The following is a 24,245-nucleotide window of genomic DNA, read 5'->3' as shown; positions in this document are numbered from 1 at the left end:
AACTCTGAACCTGGGCATGCTTGGTATCAAATGTCGGAATCATACCCCAATGCTGTTGCAAGTATTAGTTGTATGATTCCATGCACTCTGGGGCTCCTTAAACAGCCCCTTAGTATTGCGCCTACTAGTCTTCCAGGGTTTTGCAAGCAGCCCACGCTGCAGCCAACCTCCAGGTGGGTTTCTGCCCTCGTTCTTGACCAGCTCAAGCAGTGGAAGGTATAACAAAGGATTTCCTGCTGTCTTGAATTGAAGATGTGCAAAGGCTCCGGGGAGTATTGAGTGGCCGGGCCAGGTAGGTGATGTCACAGCCCTCTCATGATAGGTGGTCACCCTGCTAGGTGTCCAATCTCCCTTCCTGGGCTATTTAGGGTCCCCCTCTTGGGTGGTTTCTCAGATTTGATTGTGTAAGATTCCAGCAGGACTCCTCTGCATCATTTACTTAATCTTCTGACCACTGAAACCGCAACTTGACTTCAGGAACCCACAATCTGCAACTCGAGCGACGCTGCCGCTTTGCAACATTGTTTCTCAGGCTCCTTCCAGCAACTGCAACATTTACCGGCTGTATCCTCTGAGGTCGACAAGACTGCAGCGTGCACCAAGCATATTCCTTGGAGTGAAGGAGTTATTCCTCTGCATCTGCAGGCACCAACTGCAGTGACGACCTGCTGTGTGGATTCTGAATCACAGGTTGTGGTCTGTAGTGGTCCCCTTCGTCCTCTATGTCAGCTGTCCAATTTGGGAGACTGTAAGCCCTTGCCTGCCCTTGCAGGACAGTATCCCTGTGCATCACAATGCTTACAGCTACCAAGACTTGTTTGCTCCTCCTCCAAGGGATCTTAAGGCTTCATGTAGCCCCGGCTCCTATCACTTCTGCCTGTCAAGCACAGTCTCCTCTCTACTGCTCCAACAACGTTGCACTCCATTTAAGGTGTGCTGAGGGGGCCTCAATGCAACTTGCCTGCTGCCAGTGGGTTGCCTGTGGGGGGGCTGCCTCCTCTTTTGGTGGCTCATCCAAATGTTGAGGGTCACCCTGAATTTTCCTCTTTGGGTTGAGTCCTCTTCAGCCTTGCAACACTTCTTTTTCTTCTTTTTGCATTTGCCAAAGGCTTGTTGGTTTTCCTGCACCACTAACCACCTGCAGCCCGACAGCCAATGTGGGACACCATCTGCATCACTTAAAGGAGTCCTCTTCATCTCCTGTGCTGCACAGCAGGTCTTCTTCGTCCCCTGTCCACCTGGTCCTGCATCCAGAGAAGGTTCGGTAGTGGTTCCTGGTTCCGGACACACCATCATGAACTGGACTTGGTCCCCTTCCTTTGCAGCCCTTCATCTGCCAGAATCTACCTTTGGGTTCTTCCAGTCTGATTTGGATCTTGCACAATCCTTTTTCTAAGTCATCCTGTTGGTTTTGGGGAAAACCAGGTACTTACCTCTGCTCTCTTGGTCACTGGGGGTCACTCTGGTATTCATCTCTTGGGGTTCCTAGTACCTCCAGGTCCCCTCTAACGATTCCAAATCCTTGGGTGGGGGACTGTCTTGCATTCCACTTTCTTAGTATATGGTTTGGCCCTCCTCAAGGGCCCTCACTATTTTATATTCCTTTTGCCAATGCTTGTTGCTTTTATGCTCCTTACTGATTGCTATTGTGTATAATTAATGTGTTTACTTACCTCCAGTTTGGGGGGTAATGCCAATAAGTATTGTAGTATTTGTGTTACCATAATAAACTACCTTTAATTTTGTAACGCTGTCTGGTTCTTTCATGTGTGAGAGTGCTGTGTGACTATAGTGGTATTGCATAAGCTTTGCATGTTTTCTTGATAAGTCTTGACTGCTTGTCCACAGCTACTTCTAGAGCGCTCTGGCTTCCTAGACACTACCTATACTTCACTAATGGGAATACCTGGTATAGGGCGATAACACCATAGGTGTCCACTACACACTAGGCCAGCTTCCTATACTGAGAAGAGCTAACCTGGTCATTTTTTGACAGCATTCAACCTTTTTGTTGCTTTTTTTTGGACTTATTTGGTATGTCAAGAGACGTTTCGTAAGACCGGCTTCAAGCCATGTGGCGGCTATCCCTGCATGATGTCTGTGACGGACCCGCACCTGGTGTGCTTGTGGGGTCTGGAGTGCGACCATGACCTAAAGTCGTGCTCTGAGTGCTGGGCCATGATCCCGAAGGCTTTGTGGGAGCGGTGCCTAAAGCTTATGGCGGCCCAGCGCTCGACTCCGTGTCGCTTGATAGGAGGGGCTCGAGAACGGTAGCGTAGTCATCACCATTCCTCGTCCCATTCTAAATCGTCTGGACATTTGGGTTACAAGAAAAAGTCATCGACGAAGGCTAAACGTTCTTTGACTTCATCCCGTCACTCTGCCGGAAGAACGTTGACGGTCGAGGCCCCTGTCGACTGAGCCTACGGCTGAGTCCGCTCGGTGCCTTACGAGTTTCTGGAAGCCTGAGCCAACCCTGCCGAGCATAAAGAGTTTTATGAAGCCTTGCGCCTCATCTTTGGGCAGACCGATCCTCCTGCGGCGCCTTTGGGGCCTGGGTGTTCAGATGGGGGCCCTTCGGGTCCGCGGTTCCGGCTTCGGAGGTCATCTCCAGATCTGTTCTCAGATCCGTGCCGACGCCAGTTGTACCATTTCAAACTTTCCCACCGCCGGCTAAGATGTTGACGCTCCCGACATTGGTTGAGCCCTTAATCAGTGTCGACCCAATCCTGATCCCTGACTAGCTGGAAAGGGGTAGACTGATGCCGCTTCCAACTCGATGGCGCCTACTTGCCCCGGGTTGGATTTGGATCCTCCTTATGCCTATGAATATGTGGAAGAATTGGAGGGTACGCTGGACCCTTTAGAATACCAGCTAGAAAGCCCCGACTTGAACTGGGCACAGGTATTGGATAAGACTAGTGGTCTGGATCCTTCGCCAGACGCTGGCATGCTTTCTTCTCCTACTGTGGCTATGGCGGAGGGAGTATCTCACTTGATGGTCGTCAGTAGGGCGGCTGAGGTCCTTAGTCTGGAGCTAAGACCTCTGTGGCAGTCAGGACTAACCTCCTGGCGACGCACTTAGTCTGGGGCTTCCACTTTGGAGCCTCTCCTTCCATTTAATGAAGCCCTCACTGTTGTTGTTCTGGGTACGTGGTCCAGACCCAGCACAGTGGCTCCTGTGAATAGGATAGTCACCCACCACCATCAACCTGCCCCAAACGACCCTAAATTCCTGTCCAAACACCCCACGTCCGAGAGCCTTGTCATTCAGGCGGCCTTGTCATCTAGTACATTCCCTTTCACTCAGACGAATAGGGAATCAGAGACTGGATTCACTTGGGAAGAATATCTTTTCCTCCTCCAGGCTGGCATTGTGGTCCTCGAGCACTGCATGCCTTTTGGGCTGCTACACCCATTCATTGTGGCATATGGTCGCTCAGTTATTGCCGCAGGTCCCGAAGGAGGCCCGAGCCATCATTTCCAAAGCTTTTGCTGATGGGAGGGATAAGAATAAGTTCACAAGTCATTGTGGGCTAGACACAATGACTCACTGGGCAGATCAGTTGCGTCAGTGGTGGTCTGAGGTGCCACGCCTAGTTGAGGTGGTCTGGTTTTTCAGGGGATGTCCAACAGTCCCTCATGGACATGCCATTCGATGGCACTCATCTCTTTGGAGACATAGCAGACTCGGCCCTCAAGAGGTTCAAAGAGTCTGTGGCTACAGCTCGGTCCCTTGGCCTAGCGACTGCCTCTCGCCCTCCACAGTCTGCTTTTCTCCCCTTTTGTGGCCACGGAAGGGGCTCCCTGTCATGCCCTTACCCTGCCAGCCACAGAGCCGCACATGCTGCCCTGCCACTGTGTGGCTGTGGATGTGGAATCCCACGGGCTCGTGGGACAGGGAACCAGAGGTCTACCAAGTCCATCCCCATCCATGCCGCAGTCTCCAAGCCTTCCTAGTCAGTCCTCCATCTCAGACCAGTTGGAGGCATGATTCTCAATCAGCTGCACCACTGGGAATCCATCACGACGGACCGGTGAGTTTTGCATATCGTCTGAAGGGGCTACTCCCCCTCCCTCATGAGACTGGTGGTTGTTATTCCAGCTACTTTCTGGGGCCCAAAAAGTACAAGGGTTTAAGTCCTATCTTAGACCTTCGGGCCCTCAATCTCTTTCTCAAGAAGAAGTTCAAAATGTTCACTCTGACTCAGGTCCTGTCTCCCTTGGACCCAAGAAACTGGATGGTAGCATTGGACTTGCAAGACACTTACTTCCATATACCTGTTTTGCCATGCTCCCCTTTGGCCTTTCCAGCACGCCCGAGTGTTTATGAAGGTGATGGCAGTGGTTGCAGCTTATCTGCCCAGGTTGGGGGTTTCATTCTTCCCCCTACGTTTGACTAGCTGTTGAAAGTGAACACGTTCCAGAAAGTCATCTTCCACGTTCAGACTACGGCAAACCTTCTGCATTCGTTGGGGTTCACTATTAACGTGCTGAAGTCACACCTGACTCCTTCTCAGACACTCCCTTTTATTGGAGCTGTTCTGGACGCAATCCAGTTTTGGGCCTGCCCTCCTGAAAAGCAAGCCCAGGATATTCAAGCTATGATTCTGATGTTTAAGCCTCTATCCTGGGTTTTGGTGAGGATAACTCTGAGGTGGCTTACCCTCATGGCCTCCTGCATCCTGCTGGCAACACATGCCAGATGGCATATGAGGGACTCTGCATTGGGACCTGAAGTTCAAATGGACGCAGCTTAAGATCTCAGAGGAAACAGCAAAAGATCTGCAGTGGTGGCTTTCAAATCACGATTGGGTCAGCAGTAGTTCCCTCCCCCTTCCTCAACCAGATATCACAGTAGTGACAGATGCATCACTCTGTGATGGCGCGGCCACATGGGAGAGGCAGAGATCAGAGGTCTCTGGTGGAATCTGGACTCCACATCAGTCTTTTGGAGCGCCAGGCGATCAGGTATGCATTGAAAGCATTCCTTCCCTCTCTGAAAGGGAAAGCGTGCAGGTGTTCACGGACAACACTACAGACATGTGGTACTGCAACAAGTAGGTCGGAGTGGGTTCGTAGACAATTTGTCGTGAGGCTCTACACCTCTGGACGTGGCTGGAACATCAGGGCATCACCTTGGTGGTTCAACATCTGGCAGGCTCTCTGAATGCCACAGCAGACAAACTCAGCCATCGATGCATAGTTGATCACATACTGTTTCCATCTGTAGGTGAAGCAAGGTCTCTTTTCCCAGTGAAGCACCTTAGTTAGATCTGTTAGCCTCCACAGAGAATACTCAATGTCAGCTGTTTTGTGCGTTGGAGTTTCCATGGTGGCACTCGCTCGGCTGCGTTTTTTGTCTCGAGTGGAACTCAGGCCTCCTTTATGCCTTCCTGCCAATACCACTGCTGTCCAGATTTCTGAAGATCAAGAACGAGTGGGCCCAAGTAATCCTTGTGGCTCCGGCTTAGGCACGAAGAGTCTGGTATCCAGAGGTATTGAGCATGGCTACGCATCCTCCGATCAGTCTGCCCCTTCGGGAGGATCATCTGTCACAGCATCAGGGGACAGTTCTCCACCTGAATCTGTCTAGTGTTTGCCTTGATGCGTGGAGATTGAGCGGCAACTGTTGACCACTTTCAACCTTCCTCCCGAAGTCTGTGATGTTATCTTGGCAGTCGGGAGTCCCTCCCTCCAATCGGTATATGTTGGAAAAACTTTGTGGTATGGTGTACCAACAAGTCTGCTGATCCCCCTTATGCTCCTCTCCGAGGTTCTCTTGTTCATCCTTTCTTTGGCCCAGCAGGGCTTTGCTTAAAGGTTACTTATCGGCAATAGCAGCCTTTCTTAGATTGCTAGACCAAACTTCCTTATTCAAATCTCTCATTGTTCGGCAGCTCCTTAAGGCACTCACTCATTAGTTTCCTCCAACCCCGTTCATTATGTCCCAGTGGGACTTGAACCTGGTCAAAACCTACCTGGTGTGCTCCTTTCAAGGAGATGCACGATTGTCCCTTGCGGCTCTTAACCCTCAAGACTTCTTTTTTTAATTACCATCACCTCTACTTGCAGAGTGAGTGAGCTTCAAGCTCTATCTTCCAAGTCACCATTTTTGTCTGTCCAACCTGACAAGGTCTCCTTCCTTCCTAAGGTTGTTACACCTTTTCACTTAGGCCAATCCATCACTTTGTCTACTTTTTACGCATCCCTCATACCTCTCATAAATAGAGACTCCACTGTCTGCATCCAAAAAGAACATTGGTGTTCTACCTCAATCGTACTAAAGATTTCTGGATGGACGATCAACTCTTTGTTGGATATTTGGGTGCGAAGAAAGGGAAGGTGGTGCAGAAGCGTACCATGTCACGATGGGTATTGCTTTGCTTCAAAATGTGCTATGCTCCTGCAAAGTAGCAACCCTCTGAGGTCTTGCGCGCTCAATCAACCAGATCAACTGCTGCTGTCACAGTGTTAGCACGCAGAGTTACTGCCTGGACATCTGCCAGGCAGCAACGTGGGCATCTCTGCACACGTTCACGAAACATTACTACCTGGACAGTCAAGTCCGCAGGGACGGCTACTTTGGTTGCTCCGTCCTGCAGGACTTTTTAGTATGATCTTGGTTCGCATCCCACCTGCGAAGATGGCATTGCTTGGATATCTGTTATAAAGTAAGGAATCCGCAACTAGAAGTCTCCATCAGATGAACAAGTTACTTACCTTCTGTAGCAATTTATTGGGTAGAGACATATTCTAGTTGCAGATTCATTACTGACCCACTTATCTTCCCCACTTGCGAACTGATTTCTAGGGACTTACCTTTCAGGGCCCTAGCTCTGGTGCATCAGTTTGTGTTCTTTATAGCTGCGCGCTACTGGCTAGTAGAGTCATGAAAAGAAACTGGTGTCAGCGTGCCGGGTTGGCGCTTATGTACGATCGCAATGTCATCACAGCGACCAAGACGCCAATGACCGACATGGAGTTGACCGACCCCACCTGACACCACTCAAGGGTACAGTCTGACGTCTGTGGGAAATTCTAAGGTAAGGAATCTGCAACTAGACTACTTCTCTACCAGATAAATAGTTACCGAAGGTAAGTAACTTATTCTTTTAGTATATGGTTAGCCCCCCACCCCCCCTTATAGAGCCCTTGCTATTTTAATGTTGTTATGCCAATCGTTAGAACTTACCTGTTAATATTCTGTGTACCTACCTCTATAAAGTGGGGATTGTCTATAGTATTTTAGTTCAGTGTTATTTTGAAAAAGTCCCTTTTTTTCTTTTGCACCACTTTGTGGTTCCTTTCATGTATGATAAGGTGTTGTGTGACTACTGTGGTATTACAAGTGCTTCATGCTCCTCCTAGATAAGTCTTAGCTCCTCACCACAGATACCACTAGAGAGCCTTGACTTCCTAGACACTCACTAATAAGGGTTGCCTGAACCTGGTATAAGGTGCCAACACCATAGGTGTCCACCACACACTAGGCCAGCCTCCTACAGCGGGCATGCTCTGAACCCCTGAGGTGGACCGCTTTTCTTCAGTGACACATCTCTAGCTGCTGTCAGATATGCTGTGGTGGTTTAGCTGAGAACAAACACTTCTTCTATGCAACTGACTCCATCTTCAGACAGGTCACGTCCACTAAAATGAAGTTTTTTCCTGTCATTCTATTTACAAATCAGGGATTTCCAACATTATTTATTCAAAACATATTAATCCATGAAAGGGATCAATGTTTGAGAGTGTAATTTAATTTTCTGAAGGATACTTCGGCCTGCAGACTCCTTGTCTGTAAAATAAACTCTGGTGTCAAATTGGATCTGGAAACTTAAAAGTTCTCAATTCGATGGAAGGGGCTGCTGGCTCCAAATAAACACCGGAAGTGACACCAGCTGATAACACTGAAGCCATATAATGCCCATGCACCCAGAGCTTACTGTCTCCCATGTATTGAGTCCCCCCCCCCCCCCCCCATGAAAAGCACTGGAATGGAGTGTAGGAAGTTGGCTCTGTATGCACTATTTCAAAGTAAGAAATAGCATGCACAGAGTCCAAGGGTTCCCCTTAGAGGTAAGATAGTGGCAAAAAGAGATAATTCTAATGCTCTATTTTGTGGTAGTGTGGTTGAGCATTAGGCTGATCAAAGGAGCAGTGTTAAGCATTTGTTGTACACACACAGGCAATAAATGAGGAACACACACTCGGAGACAATTCCAGGCCGATAGGTTTTTGTATTGAAAAATATCTTTTCTTAGTTTATTTTAAGAACCACAGGTTCAAGATTCACAAACAATACTTTAAATGAAAGGTATTTCACTTGGGAACTTTGAATTAGCAAAATAGCATATACAGTTCTCACACAAATGGCAAATAGCTATTTTAAAACTAGACAGTGCAATTTTCAACAGTTCCTGGGGGAGGTAAGTGTTTGTTAGTTTTGCAGGTAAGTAAACCACCTACAGGGTTCAAAGTTGGGTCCAAGGTAGCCCACCGTTGGGGGTTCAAGGCAACCCCAATGTTACCACACCAGCAGCTCAGGGCCGGTCAGGCGCAGAGGTCAAAGTGGTGCCCAAAAAGCATAGGCTTCAATGGAGAAGTGGGTGCCCCGGTTCCAGTCTGCCAGCAGGTGAGTACCCGAGTCTTCGGAGGCCAGACCAGGGGGGTTTTGTAGGGCACCGGGGGACACACAAGTCAGCACAAAAAGTACACCCTCAGCGGCACGGGGGCGGCCAGGTGCAGTGTGCAAACAGGCGTCTGGTTCACAATAGGTTTCAATGGGAGACCAAGGGGTCTCTTCAGCGATGTAGGCAGGCAAGGGGGGCTCCTCGGGGTAGCCACCACCTGGGCAAGGGAGAGGGCCACCTGGGGGTCGCTCCTGCACTGGAGGTCGGATCCTTCAGGTCCTGGGGGTTGCGGTGCAGTGTCTTTACCAGGCGTCGGGTGTTTGAAGCAGGCAGTCGCGGTCAGGGGGAGCCTCGGGATTCCCTCTGCAGGCGTCGCTGTGGGGTCTCGGGGGGGGGGGGGGGGCAACTCTGGCTACTCACGGTCTCGTAGTCGCCGGGGAGTCCTCCCTGTGGTGTTTGTTCTCCACAAGTCGAGCCGGGGGCGTCGGGTGCAGAGTGCAAAGTCTCACGCTTCCGGCGGGAAACGTGTGTTGTTTCAAAGTTGCTTCTTTGTTGCAAAGTTGCAGTCTTTGGGGAACAGAGCCGCTGTCCTCTGGAGTTCTTGGTCCTTCTAGATGCAGGGTAGTCCTCTGAGGCTTCAGAGGTCGCTGGACCCTGTGGAACGCGTCGCTGGAGCAGTGTCTTTAGAAGTGGGGAGACAGGCCGGTAGAGCTGGGGCAGAAGCAGTTGGTGTCTCCGTCTTCCCTGCAGGTTTTTCAGCTCAGTAGTCCTTCTTCGTCTTAGGTTGCAGGAATCTATCTTGCTGTGTTCTGGGAGCCCCTAAATACGGAATTTAGGGGTGTGTTTAGGTCAGGGAGAGCAGTAGCCAATGGCTACTAGCCCTGAGGGTTGCTACACCCTCTTTGTGCCTCCTCCCAAGGGGAGGGGGGTCACATTCCTATCCCTATTGGGGGGATCCTCCATCTAAAAGTCAGTCACTTCAGCTCAGGTTGCCTTAGGGGCTGTCCTGACTGGCCAGTGACTCCTCCTTGTTTTTCTCATTATCTCCTCCGGCCTTGCCGCCAAAAGTGGGGCCGTGGCCGGAGGGGGCGGGCAACTCCACTAGCTGGAGTGCCCTGGGGTGCTGTAACAAAGGGGGTGAGCCTTTGAGGCTCACCGCCAGGTGTTACAGTTCCTGCAGGGGAGGGGTTCCTGCAGGGGGAGGTGAGAAGCACCTCCACCCAGTACAGGCTTTGTTACTAGCCAGATAGTGACAAAGGCACTCTCCCCATGTGGCCAGCAACAGGTCTGGTGGGTGGCAGGCTGCTAAAACTAGTCAGCCCACACTGGTAGTCGGTTAAGGTTTCAGGGGGCACCTCTAAGGTGCCCTCTGGGGTGTATTTTACAATAAAATGTACACTGGCATCAGTGTGCATTTATTGTGCTGAGAAGTTTGATACCAAACTTCCCAGTTTTCAGTGTAGCCATTATGGTGCTGTGGAGTTTGTTTTTGTCAGACTCCCAGACCATATACTCTTATAGCTACCCTGCACTTACAATGTCTAAGGTTTGGCTTAGACAGTGTAGGGGCACAGTGCTCATGCACTGGTGCCCTCACCTATGGTATAGTGCATCCTGCCTTAGGGCTGTAAGGCCTGCTAGAGGGGTGACTTATCTATACTGCATAGGCAGTGTGAGGTTGGCATGGCACCCTGAGGGCAGTGCCATGTCGACTTACTCGTTTTGTCCTCACTAGCACACACAAGCTGGCAAGCAGTGTGTCTGTGCTGAGTGAGGGGTACCCAGGGTGGCATAAGATATGCTGCAGCCCTTAGAGACCTTCCCTGGCATCAGAGCCCTTGGTACCAGGGGTACCAGTTACAAGGGACTTACCTGGATGCCAGGGTGTGCTAATTGTGTTAATAAAAGTACAGGTTAGGGAAAGAACACTGGTGCTGGGGCCTGGTTAGCAGGCCTCAGCACACTTTCAAATCAAAACATAGCATCAGCAAAGGCAAAAAGTCAGGGGGTAACCATGCCAAGGAGGCATTTCCTTACACCTTCCTTCTGGGACAGTCACCCAAATGGATTCCTACAGGAGGGAGGTAACACCCCCCTGGCCTGCAATCCCTCATTGGTCTCCTTCCTGGTCTCTACAGGAGGGCAGAAAGCTGTCTTGTGAAACATGGCTCGATGTGTGCTTGGGAAGGCACAGGAGTTTTAAATGCAAAAAAGTGGCAGCTGTGTAAAAGTTGCACACTGCAACAAGATATATTAATTTCAACTTGAGAAAGAAGTCTGGCTTAATGTAACAAGTTGTTTGATACCTAGGAGTACCTAATTTGGTTGCATCGTTCCGGAGCTGGCACAGCTGAGGGGGTCGGAATATAATCCTGCATTGCATAAAGGGCAACTGTAGGAAGCCGAGTTCTGGTTGCAGTATCTCCCCACTTTTTGCCTTTTTTTTGTTGCGACTTTGACTGAACTGCCCTGGGTTCCTGCTGACTAGGTCCCCATTGACAATGTTTCTTCCCCAAAACAAGGCTGCTGGTCAGTTCATCCCCAAGTGGCCAGGCCCTTTAGCATCTCTAACTCCCTAGTAAATGGTACCTCTGGTACCTAGGGTCTAGGTACTAAAGAGGGTCCCTGAGAGCTGCAGCATAACTTTTTCCACTATGAGGACCCTAAAGGTAAGTAGCCCATTGGCTACCACCTGGCACATCCTGTAACGCTCCTACATTCAGTCTTTTGCTGGCACCCCTGAACTCAGATTCCTGTTGACCTCCGAAGAGCTGGACACAACAGAAGTTGCACGAGCAGAGAAGACTGCAGACACCAACTGACTTGGCCCCAGCCCTATCGTCCTGTCTGCAGCCCTCAAAGAACCTGCACCCAAAAGACAATTTGTCCTGCAGCCCAGCATCCTCCAAAGCCTTGGACTGCCTGCCTTCGATATAGACCAAGAACTCCTGTGGACAGCGGACCTGTCGAAAAGAAGCCAACTTCAAGGAAGTCGTTGTCTGCCTGAGGAACCATGAAAGCACTGCTGGAACCACCCCTATATCAGACATCCACATCCCAAATCCAAGTGGCCCACCAGTCCTATGACAGTTCCCCTGCACTTCTTAACAAGAGTCCACCATGTTCTGATCCCTGCCGGACTCCCCAGTGGCACCTGGAGCCTAAATCTGAGGACTCCCCGACTGTGATTTGCCCAGTAAGCTGTTTCTGATGCCAATAGACACCCCTGCACCTAGAGCCCTTGGGGAGCTGGACAGTCAGTGTCCCTACGACCTGTGGCATCTCTGCTTAGCTGGGCAGCTGTAGGTTATCTTCACCCAGCCTTCTGGCCAAAGCCTGCAGCCTGTTTGTAAAAGTGATCGTACATTGGACACCGGGCGCTGTGTTGGCACTCTGCACCTGGCTGCTGAGGTGTAAGTTTGGTGCTATGTTGTGGCAACACCCCTCCAGTGCTCCCATCGACCCCATTACTTGCCTGTGAGCAGCGCATTTTCATTCACTCCCATCTTCATTGTTTAACATTGGGCCCCCTACCCCGAATTCAACCTCTTCACCTGGCCGTCCCTGTGCCGCTGGGAGTGCACTCTTGGTACTGATTTGAACCTTGTCTGTTGACCTAAAACGCTGAAGGCTGGATTTGTAAGTTGTGTACTTATCTGTGAAACTGCATTCTTGTTTTCCTCCTATAGGTTAACATTGACGACTCTGAAAATTGCAGTCGTTGTTTGAAACAGCAAAGTATTTTTAATTTAAAAACTGACTACTTCGTAAGAAGTTCTTTGTTTCGAAGCATATACAAAAGCAACTGCTATTTTACTAGATTGGTCTCGGATTTATTCTCCGATTGTGTGTCTCATTTATTGCCTCTGAGTACAACAAATGCCTAACAAGACTCCTTGATAAGCCTCACTGCTTGCCCTCCCCACCACAAATAGAGCATAAACCTATCTATTTCTACCTCTGCAAGCCTTTGGGGATCCCCTGAACTATACACAGTGTACTTCATTTTAGTGCACTAGATAGAGAATTAGCTTCCTACATGCCTGATGTCTGGTAGAATATCTTCACAATCGTATATGGCGCTCTCTGACACAGGCCCGCTTAGAAAGAGTTGGCAAGAGCATAAGGAGAAATAGCTGGTTTCTTAATTTCAGTAGAGCTTTCCTCCCCATTAACTAACGTTATTTTATGTCAGTGTTGAAATGCATCGTTTAGCAAAGCATGCAAAGGCTAAGCACATGTAGAGTATATTACTTTGACCTTCTAACCTCTTCTGAAAAATTGTCATGTATATATCCCTGGTCATAAGGTAATTAGCTCATTTCTTTTCCAGGGCTTCTGTTTGGGCTTTCTGACACAGCTGGACAGAGTTTCGCATCCCGTTGTGCAGAAACTAATTTGCCAGCACATAGTGTTTTGCAGCATCAAGAATCTAACTAAACAGGTGGGTGGAATTCTTGAATCACAACATACTTTTTTTTTTTTGAGGTCGTGTGATGTTGCATTCCTCATTTTGCGTAGTTCTTAAAAAATATAAAGATAGAATAATATGAGTACATCAGTCAAATGAACAAAGTGTTACACTTGGTATGTCACAGAAATGCAGTGGTCTGTGTATGTTAGGTAGGGACCTGAAAGCAAGCAAAGAAGAGACATCGTGAAAGTTACAGTAGAGGTAAAATGAGTGTTTCCAGTTCTGTTATGAATTTCTCTATTTCAGTACAACAATACAGCCAACACTAGTGCCCTTCTAGGATTCATAGATCAAGACAACTGTCCCAGACTAGTCACAGGCCCCTAAGCAGGGAAATGGTAGGGAAGAAGGAATGCTTTGCATTACAATTGTTAAACGAGGCTTGTCTGAATAACCTTCAAAAGAACAGACCGTGATCCAGGATCATTTGTCATGCAGCAGTGGGAAAGGGGAATGATGTATGTATTATAGAACGAGCCAGCCATGGCTCAAGACTTCAGAGGGGTAGATTTGCAGATGCAGAATTAAATAGCAGCGCATATCAGAGTGTGCACAGTAACAAAGGACAGCTGGTGCAGCAATTCTATAAAATGGCTGAAGGTTCATAAGATTCTGTTCACACTTACACAAATGTCCATTCCTCCAGAGTAGTATTTTTGGAGTGTCTATGAGATGGCTTTTCGACTTGATAAGAAGGCAAAGTCCAGTGTATGGTGTTGATGAAGGATATTTAAAAGAACTGCAAGTATCTCATGGCAGGCTTTGGGTAATAGAAGGAAGTCTACCTAGTCTTATCAATAGATTTGCTGTTCTTCTTTTATGACCCAGGTCGCTAGAGTTCTTTTAAAAATTCATGTTGGACAGATTATTTGATTGATATCCATAGCCCGGGCTGAGTAGTAGGGCCGGAGAGAGCATGTGGCCCACAAAGTTCATTGTAGAAAGTTCCAAAGCAGCAGTCATGTTGTCTCCTCCTTCCTACTTTGTGGAGGGCAATCAGCCTTAGTGTACAGAGTATGAGCTAATGTGGAGCAAGGCTGGACAAGCCGGACTCTGAAAGTATTGAGCAGGTAAAGGCAGTGAGATAACAGGGGACAGTATAGTATGGAAAAACACCTGACTGGTTGCACCTCTACTCCTTCCACATGGCTCACAATTCCACTTTCCAGGGCTTTGTTTCTGAGTTGTACCAAGTATGCTCACCAGCTCCAGCTCTTACACTGCCCTGTATTATTGCCCTAGGATGTTTTGCTGTAATGAAGTCCGTAGGCAAAGACAACTCATGCACAGCAAGGGAGCAGATCCATTGCTCCGAGCTCAAACCCATCTTCCGCAAAAGGAATATTTGCGGAAGACTTGGGATGCAAAAAGGAAACACCTGGGCTCACAGTGGCTAGTCTTGTTTAAGATCTCAAAAGCCAAAGATCATAGCAAGTTTTGGAACTTTATCAGCAAGCTTGATGAAGGTTGTAGCCCAGTGGTTGAGTAGGAACCCACTTTGAGGGTTGGGAGTCTTAATAAAGCAATTAAATGTTGATTGAGAGATAACTGCATCACCCAAGGGACGGGCAGTTGCCTCTCTCTCTCTAGGAGCGATTTCATTAACACAGCACAAAACTTGCTATAAATAAAGGAAGAACACATGGAGCACTGGGGCCAAATGGCATTCCAGGCGCCATGCTAAAGACTGAGCTGGACTTTTGGGCTGGGTTGGATAACTCTATTATACAAGGCAGCGTTTCAGTTATCAATAGTCGTATGTTCTCGGAGCGTGTCCATCCACTGGCCCCGGTTTAAAAAGGACAATTGCGGGATCACTCATGCTTACCATCTCATCGCCTTGCTAGATGTGGAAGGAAAGGTGCATGTGAGATTTCTTTTGAGAGAGTTGAAAGCTTGGTTAGAGGAAAAACAAATATTCTGTTTTAATCATTCGGGGTTCAGGAGCACTTGCAGTACCATAGACAACATTCTTGTTTCGTTTTTTGCCACGGCAGAAAGTTGCCAGTAAGAGTCTTCCTTTATTTGCCTGTCTCACAGACTTTTCAGTGGCCTTTAATAAAGATGACAGACATTCTGGAGCAATCTTCGAGGTCTGGGTATCACGACTCCCTTATACCAGGCTCTGATTTCATTATATTCAGACACGTGGGTGCATATAAAAAGTAGCAACATGAGGCTGGGGGAAGGGGGCAACGGTATAAGTGAACAGAGGACTGAAACAAGGTTGGTTTTTGGCCACAGTTCTTTTTAATTTATGTACAGCTGATATTGGTTTCACCCTGGGCTCTGCCAGATCATTTCAGCCCAAAATCCTCAGTCACCACATTCAGCTTCTCCAACATGCCATTATTTATTGCCAATATCAACCTTCAAATGGCTCTTGACAAACTTCACGAAATGAGTTCTCTTACTGAATCAACATCTATGGTCTTGGTGTTTGGAAAGTTTGCAAACAAAACATTGAAAAAATGGCATGTGTGGACCCTATTACCTTGAGTTACTATGCTGGATACAACTACTTGAATGTATGGCTTATCAAAAAAGGATCTTCAAAACTGTATTTGGCTAAATTAAGGAATAAGGGAGCTGGCCTTGATTTTACCTTGTACAGATCGCAAGCTAAACTTTATAGTCCATCAGCTTAACCAATTCTTACTGTGACAAAAGCCAAACTTCTGCCAGGTTTACCTTTATGAATTTCTAGGCCAGATAGACTAGATCAGATTCGATGTAAATTATATAGGAAAACACTCTGACTCCCCTAGCTGCACCTCTGGGGCTTGGGTGTGCCTTGAGTTTGCCTTGAGTTTGACCTGTTGAAGCAAGATTTTGCCTATAAACTGACTTTTTAAAACTACTGTCATCTGGTGCTTAGGGCAAATGAAGGGAGTCAAATGTTGATAATGGGATAATTTTCAGTTGGGGACAGAAGTGCCCCGTTAATCCCTGGGAGAGCTAATTAAATAAAGCAGTTCAGTCTTAAGAATTTGCTGACGCAAGGTCTATCAAGCCTCCCGCAAATCAACATTGAACTCTCAGGTCCCATTACTTAGCCTCACAAAAGATGGGGCAACGTTCACTAAGAATAGCTTTACATTCTTACTCCTGGATCCCTAGAAGTCTTTGCTTCGCATACTATTTTCTAGCAGATATTAACAGCGCAGTGATGTTATCAATCGTGCCAATTAACATTTGCTGTTTCCAATTGAAGAACACAGATTATCATGGTCCTCAGTCTAGTATACCTCCTTAGTTTTCAGGTTGTGCTTTTATAAACACATTCCCTTTATTGATCTTTTATGTTGCTGCCCAGCAATGAATGCTGAATGGAATCTTTACATTAAACAGATTATACATTTTAATAAATTAAAGAGCTGTTAGGAGGCTTCACACTGTTTGCACACTAAAAACATTTTCGAACTTTGCCTTTATGGAAAATTCCTAAAGACTTGCGTAATAGCTGTTTAACTTAATCGTTATTTTATTGCCTTTTATTGGATCAATGATTGATTTGATGTATTGTAGGGTGTTATACCTAACTAGTTAAACGTTGATGCAAAGGATGTAGCACAAGGCCCTTAGTTATACTAGATGAAATTTGATTTTAAGCATGATCTTTTTTTTTTTTTTTTATCCCTTTGTTTATTTTATATTAGATGGAGCGATCTTATGCATTATAGGGAATGCTGCTATACTTAACTAGTCAAATGTAGGCTTAAAGCATGCAGCACACACCACTTTGTTCTTTGATACAGCGTTATACAAAACACCATTAGTGTGTCTAACTGTCCCTATTAGATCTTTCATGGTGTGGGAACTTTAGAATTCTAGGATTAATGGCTCACGTTTATCAAACTTTTAGGTCTATGCACTTAACCTGAGTGTACCATGCTTATGTTGTCGTTTGGTTGGTTCATTAATTTGAGTTTTAAGTAATCAAACAAAGTTAAAGTTAATCAACATCATTGCAGTGCTTTGACAGTCTGTACATCCCCATGCCAACGGCTTCCCTTAACAGAGTCCAAAGATTGTTTTTTTTTACATTTCTTTATTGAGTTTGACTTGCATTAATAGGATATGCAGATAATGCCATACATTTATAACTCAAGGCCTCCTAGATTAAATTGAGATATTCAAAAAGTCAAAAACTATTTTTATTCAAATATTATGATAAAGTAAAACAACTAAACAGCAAACAATGTGAAGTCCTGTATTGCAGTCAAACATATTTTTCTGTTACTTATGAGAACTTTTGATCTTATTAGCTTTCATCATTAATCCTATCATTAAAGACACTAGCACACTTTCTGTAGTATTAAAATGCACTGCTGACAATACTTGTATTGTGTTTATTAGATATTGGGTTCATTATTTCTTAATCATAGTGAAACGAAATAGGGCTTATTGAATAAATTGCAGTGTGGTAAAATAAATATTGGGACTGACAGTGGTCTGGGCCAATTATTGCAGTAGTTAATCTGCTGTCAGTGTGAGCTGTTGTAGTGTTGTCCCATGAGTTAGGAAAACTATCCGATGGCATGTGTGGCTGTAGCTACACATGCTTTGCATAAGTCCACCATCTAGTGTTGGTTCCAGAGTGTTGCAAGTTGTTTTTGTTAGAAGAATCTTTTTGAGTCATAAGATTGAATGATCACTCCTCTCTCTGCCATCTGGTTCTGATGTGTCTTCCTCACGCTTTGTTATTCCTTGGCTCGGTCTATTCCGAACTGTGCTTTTCCATCTTTCTTTCAGTGACAGTCTTGTAATTCAATCGCGCTTCTCTCTAACGTGGTCGATCGGAATTTCTGTGTCAGTACTCGACTTATCGCCCTTCGGGGAGTCCGCGCCCCTCTCCGGGCCTAATCCTCCACGTGGTGTCAGGTAATGCAGGACTAATGAAACAGACTCCATTCCGGTTTCGCCCTTGATGCCATTTGAAATTCCCATACACCGACCAACAACTGGTGTGTAACTTGTGCCTCTCTCGGACCGCAGGGAAAAAGCTGTGATGCCTGTCTTTTCGATCCCAAAAGACCCTCCAAGACTGAAGAGCACATAATTTGGAGATGACGTCAGGCACCAGACGACACGCCTTATATTTTCGGGGAAGACCACTTCCAGGAGGAGTTAGAACACAAGGAGGCCTTCTCCAGAGAAGACTTGCAGTTGGACATCTAGTCTGACATCGAAAGTCAGCCTCTCACCTCAGTGCTACATTTGGGCCATGGTCGGATCCGAAAGAGGCCTTCGATTGCCCGGCCTTCAGACTCTGCATAGAAAATAGCGAAGACGAAGCAGTCTTCGGTATTGACCTCCAGCTTGGCAGCATCCCACACACCCTTGGGATCGAGTCTACCTTTCGAGCCAAGTGTTTTAGCACCGACCAAGAAGCCTTCCACTTCGATTTCAGAACTGACTTCTTCAGTTCGACACAATATTTCCACACTGAAAGCTTTGGAACTGAAGATTTTGCCTTCTAGAGTTTTCAGTCATTCCTCGCTAGCCGCCTCACCAGTGGAGCCCTTCCTAGAAGTAATGAATGCTTTTCAGTTCCAGCTTCATATCCAAAAAGGAGCAGGGAGAATAATTGCCTGAGTCTCAGTGGACCAACAGTGGCAACAAGGTCCTGAGACTCTCCAGAGCTTAACCCCATCTTGGGTTGGGCCAGACTAGTCTCCCAGTCGTCACCTTCACCCTGTTTTTTGCAGGAACCAAGAACCGCGAGGAGTCTTCACGACGTGACCTAGCTAGACAAAGCACTACAGCACGTTGCGCCACCCAGCCAGTGTTGCCATGGACCAATGGTGTATCTGGATGTCCAAGACACTCAAGACTTGAGCCCGCTTTGGGTTCAGCTCGACTGGTCACCCAGTCCCCACTTGCAGCCTCTTTTCCCCAAGACCATTTCCCATTAAAACGAATGGGACACCCAATGCTGTAAAGCACCTCTGCATCCGGACATCCCAGTGCCTCTCGAAGGGACCTGTTGGTGCTGCCTTGGACCTTGCCCCATACTTAACTCCAAAAGAACAGTCCTGTGAGTCGTTGCTAAGTGCCCGAATGCAATATGTGTTCTTTTTCCACGTGATAACATTAGGGCACCTGACGCTGAAAAGCACTTCTGCATCCAGATGCCCCTGTGCCTCCCAAAGTAACCTGTTGGTTCTGCTTTTGACCTGGCCACAATACTTACTTTAACACCAGAACATTGATCCTGTAAGTTGCTGATAAGTACTAGCCTGCAGTATGTGTTCCTTTTCACTTACGATAACATTATCGCATTAGTCAATGAAAGTGTTTTATTTTGTCTTAAAAATTTATAACATGAAAAGTAATTACCCAATTACAATGACCTAGGTTTCTAAATGTATGTAATTTTTTTTTATTTTTTATAAATTGCTGTCTGATTTCTTTGAGTGCGTCTCGCTTACTGGCTTTGTGTGTGCAATAAATGCTTAACATTATCCTATCTGAGAAGCTTAAACTGCTCACCCACACTACCACAAAAAGAAAGCTTTTAGGTTTATTATTTTAACTCCTGTCAGCCAGAGGTCGGGTTATGGAAAATTGAGAAAGAAGGGGGTCACATACCAAAGACAAGAAGAGATGGGAACAACCAGGGAAGAGACCCCTAGCACCAGCAAGATGTAACAATGTCACAAGATACGGTGCTTAATTTAAGCACACAGCCTCTTGATGAAGTAGACATGACTGTGCTAAACAAAGGCTTGGGGTTTGTGCCCACTCCTAGAAATGTCCCTTTCCAGCTGAAGCTGGATGTGGCTGAGTTTCTGCATAAAATCAGGTTAAAAACATTTTTCCTTGACCATCCCTGTACTAATGATGAGGAGGATAAAAATACAGGGCTACGGCCAAGATCCACTTTAATACCACACACGAGTAGTATGCCACCAGAGGTTCTTGCCTCTGAGATCGACAAACTCAAAAATGTACCAAAGAATGTCTTTCAAAATATGAGCGACATAGAGACGATAGCACTTCTTTGATTATCTGCTGATAAGGACATTGTGATAAAACCCATAGATAAGGGAGGAGCAATCGTGATAATGTCTATACAAATGTATTGTGATAAGTGATTAAAGATCCTGAATGACACATGTAAGGAAATGCCTCCTTGGCATGGTTGCCCCCTGACTTTTTGCCTTTGCTGATGCTATGTTTACAATTGAAAGTGTGCTGAGGCCTGCTAACCAGGCCCCAGCCCCAGTGTTCTTTCCCTAACCTGTACTTTTGTATCCACAATTGGCAGACCCTGGCATCCAGATAAGTCCCTTGTAACTGGTACTTCTAGTACCAAGGGCCCTGATGCCAAGGAAGGTCTCTAAGGGCTGCAGCATGTCTTGTGCCACCCTGGAGACCTCTCACTCAGCACAGACACACTGCTTGCCAGCTTGTGTGTGCTAGTGAGGACAAAACGAGTAAGTCGACATGGCACTCCCCTCAGGGTGCCATGCCAGCCTCTCACTGCCTATGCAGTATAGGTAAGACACCCCTCTAGCAGGCCTTACAGCCCTAAGGCAGGGTGCACTATACCATAGGTGAGGGTACCAGTGCATGAGCATGGTACCCCTACAGTGTCTAAATAAAACCTTAGACATTGTAAGTGCAGGGTAGCCATAAGAGTATATGGTCTGGGAGTCTGTCAAACACGAACTCCACAGCACCATAAAGGCTACACTGAAAACTGGGAAGTTTGGTATCAAACTTCTCAGCACAATAAATGCACACTGATGCCAGTGTACATTTTATTGTAAAATACACCACAGAGGGCACCTTAGAGGTGCCCCCTGAAACTTAACCGACTATCTGTGTAGGCTGACTAGTTTTAGCAGCCTGCCACAAACCGAGACATGTTGCTGGCCCCATGGGGAGAGTGCCTTTGTCACTCTGAGGCCAGTAACAAAGCCTGCACTGGGTGGAGATGCTAACACCTCTCCCAGGCCGGAATTGTCACACCTGGCGGTGAGCCTCAAAGGCTCACCTCCTTTGTGCCAACCCAGCAGGACACTCCCGCTAGTGGAGTTGCCCGCCCCCTCCGGCCAGGCCCCACTTTTGGCGGCAAGGCCGGAGAAAATAATGAGAATAACAAGGAGGAGTCACTGGCCAGTCAGGACAGCCCCTAAGGTGTCCTGAGCTGAGGTGACTCTAACTTTTAGAAATCCTCCATCTTGCAGATGGAGGATTCCCCCAATAGGGTTAGGATTGTGACCCCCTCCCCTTGGGAGGAGGCACAAAGAGGGTGTACCCACCCTCAGGGCTAGTAGCCATTGGCTACTAACCCCCCAGTCCTAAACACGCCCTTAAATTTAGTATTTAAGGGCTACCCTGAACCCTAGAAAATTAGATTCCTGCAACTACAAGAAGAAGGACTGCCTAGCTGAAAACCCCTGCAGCGGAAGACCAGAAGACGACAACTGCCTTGGCTCCAGAAACTCACCGGCCTGTCTCCTGCCTTCCAAAGAACCTGCTCCAGCAACGCTTTCCAAGGGACCAGCGACCTCTGAATCCTCTGAGGACTGCCCTGCTTCGAAAAAGACAAGAAACTCCCGAGGACAGCGGCACTGCTCCAAAAGAACTGCAACTTTGTTACAAGGAGCAGATTTAAAGACCCCTGCAATTCCCCGCAAGAAGCGTGAGACTTGCAACACTGCACCCGGCGACCCCGACTCGACTGGTGGAGAACAACCAACTCAGGGAGGACCCTCCGGCGACTCTACAACTGTGAGTAACCAAAGTTGTCCCCCCTGAGCCCCCACAGTGACGCCTGCAGAGGGAATCCCCAGGCTCCCCCTGACCGCGACTGTCTGAACTCCATTTCCCGACGGCTGGAAAAGACCCTGCACCCGCAGCCCCCAGCCCCTAAAGAAACGGAACTTCTGTGCAGGAGTGACCCCCAGTATGCCCTCTCCCTTGCCCAGGTGGTGGCTACCCCGAGGAGCCCCCCCCTTGCCTGCCTGCATCGCTGAAGAGACCCCTTGGTCTCCCATTGAAACCTGAAGGAAACCCGACGCGTGTTTGCACACTGCACCTGGCCGCCCCCGCGCTGCTGAGGGTGTACTTTCTGTGCTACTTTGTGTCCCCCCCGGTGCCCTACAAAACCCCCCTGGTCTGCCCTCCGAAGACGCGGGTACTTACCTGCTGGTAGACTGGAACCGGGGCACCCCCTTCTCTCCATTATAGCCTATGTGTTTTCGGCACCTCTTTGACCTTTGCACCTAACCGGCCCTGAGCTGCTGGTGTGATAACTTTGGGGTTGCTCTGAACCCCCAACGGTGGGCTACCTTGGACCAAAAACTGAAACCTGTAAGTGCCTTACTTACCTGTTGAAACTAACAATAACTTACCTCCCCCAGGAACTGTGAAAATTGCACTGTGTCCACTTTTAAAACAGCTTATTGTGTTTTATGTGAAAAGTATACATGCTAAAGTAATGATTCAAAGTTCCTAGAGTACTTACCTGCAATACCTTTCAAAAGAGCCATTACATGTAAAATTTGAACCTGTGGTTCTTAAAATAAACTAAGAAAAGATATTTTTCTATACAAAACCTATTGGCTGGATTTGTCTCTGAGTGTGTGTACCTCATTTATTGTCTATGTGTATGTACAACAAATGCTTAACACTACTCCTTGGATAAGCCTACTGCTCGACCACACTACCACAAAATAGAGCATTAGTATTATCTATTTTTACCACTATTTTACCTCTAAGGGGAACCCTTGGACTCTGTGCATGCTATTCCTTACTTTGAAATAGCACATACAGAGCCAACTTCCTACATTGGTGGATCAGCGGTGGGGTACAAGACTTTGCATTTGCTGGACTACTCAGCCAATACCTGATCACACGACAAATTCCAAAATTGTCATTAGAAATTGATTTTTGCAATTTGAAAAGTTTTCTAAATTCTTAAAAGACCTGCTAGGGCCTTGTGTTAGATCCTGTTTAGCATTTCTTTTAGAGTTTAAAAGTTTGTAAAAGTTTGAATTAGATTCTAGAACCAGTTGTAGATTCTTAAAAAGTATTCCAACTTTTAGAAGCAAAATGTCTAGCACAGATGTGAATGTGGTGGAACTCGACACCACACCTTACCTCCATCTACAGATGAGAGAGCTAAGGTCACTCTGTAAACTAAAGAAAATAGCAATGGGCCCCAAACCTACCAAAGTACAGCTCCAGGAGCTTTTGGCAGAGTTTGAAAAGGCCAACCCCTCTGAGGATGGCAACTCAGAGGATGAAGATAGTGACTTGGAGGGAAATTCCCCCCCTCCAGTCCTACTTAGGGAGAGCAGGGCTTCTCAAGCCCTGACTCCACAAATAATAGTCAGAGATGCTAGTTCCCTCACAGGAGGGACCAACAACTCTGAAATCACTGAGGATAACTCCAGTGAAGAGGACATCCAGTTAGCCAGGATGGCCAAAAGATTGGCTTTGGAAAGACAGATCCTAGCCATAGAGAGGGAAAGACAAGAGATGGGCCTAGGACCCATCAATGGTGGCAGCAACATAAATAGGGTCAGAGATTCTCCTGACATGTTGAAAATCCCTAAAGGGATTGTAACTAAATATGAAGATGGTGATGACATCACCAAATGGTTCACAGCTTTTGAGAGGGCTTGTGTAACCAGAAAAGTGAACAGATCTCACTGGGGTGCTCTCCTTTGGGAAATGTTCACAGGAAAGTGTAGGGATAGACTCCTCACACTCTCTGGACAAGATGCAGAATCTTATGACCTCATGAAGGGTACCCTGATTGAGGGCTTTGGATTCTCCACTGAGGAGTACAGGATTAGGTTCAGGGGGGCTCAAAAATCCTCGAGCCAGACCTGGGTTGACTTTGTTGACTACTCAGTGAAAACACTAGATGGTTGGATTCAAGGCAGTGGTGTAAGTAATTATGATGGGCTGTACAATTTATTTGTGAAAGAACACCTGTTAAGTAATTGTTTCAATGATAAACTGCATCAGCATCTGGTAGACCTAGGACCAATTTCTCCCCAAGAATTGGGAAAGAAGGCGGACCATTGGGTCAAGACAAGGGTGTCCAAGACTTCAACAGGGGGTGACCAAAAGAAAGGGGTCACAAAGACTCCCCAGGGGAAGGGTGATGAGAC

General features: G+C 47.1%; 1 protein-coding gene across 1 annotated transcript in view; it reads left to right on the top strand.

Annotated features, from left to right (window-relative positions):
- The window catches only part of MDN1 (midasin AAA ATPase 1), a 1,740,009-nt gene that overhangs the window by 402,135 nt on the left and 1,313,629 nt on the right, over positions 1-24,245 (top strand). The window contains exon 22 of the mRNA XM_069235499.1: positions 12,967-13,077. Coding sequence (XP_069091600.1) covers positions 12,967-13,077 — 111 coding nt within the window. The remainder of the gene's footprint in view (positions 1-12,966; positions 13,078-24,245) is intronic.

Source organism: Pleurodeles waltl, chromosome 5 (genome assembly GCF_031143425.1).
Source record: "Pleurodeles waltl isolate 20211129_DDA chromosome 5, aPleWal1.hap1.20221129, whole genome shotgun sequence".
Taxonomy (NCBI): Eukaryota; Metazoa; Chordata; class Amphibia; order Caudata; family Salamandridae; genus Pleurodeles; species Pleurodeles waltl.
Note: the sequence above shows the minus strand (reverse complement) of the source record. Positions and strands in the feature narration are given on the sequence as shown.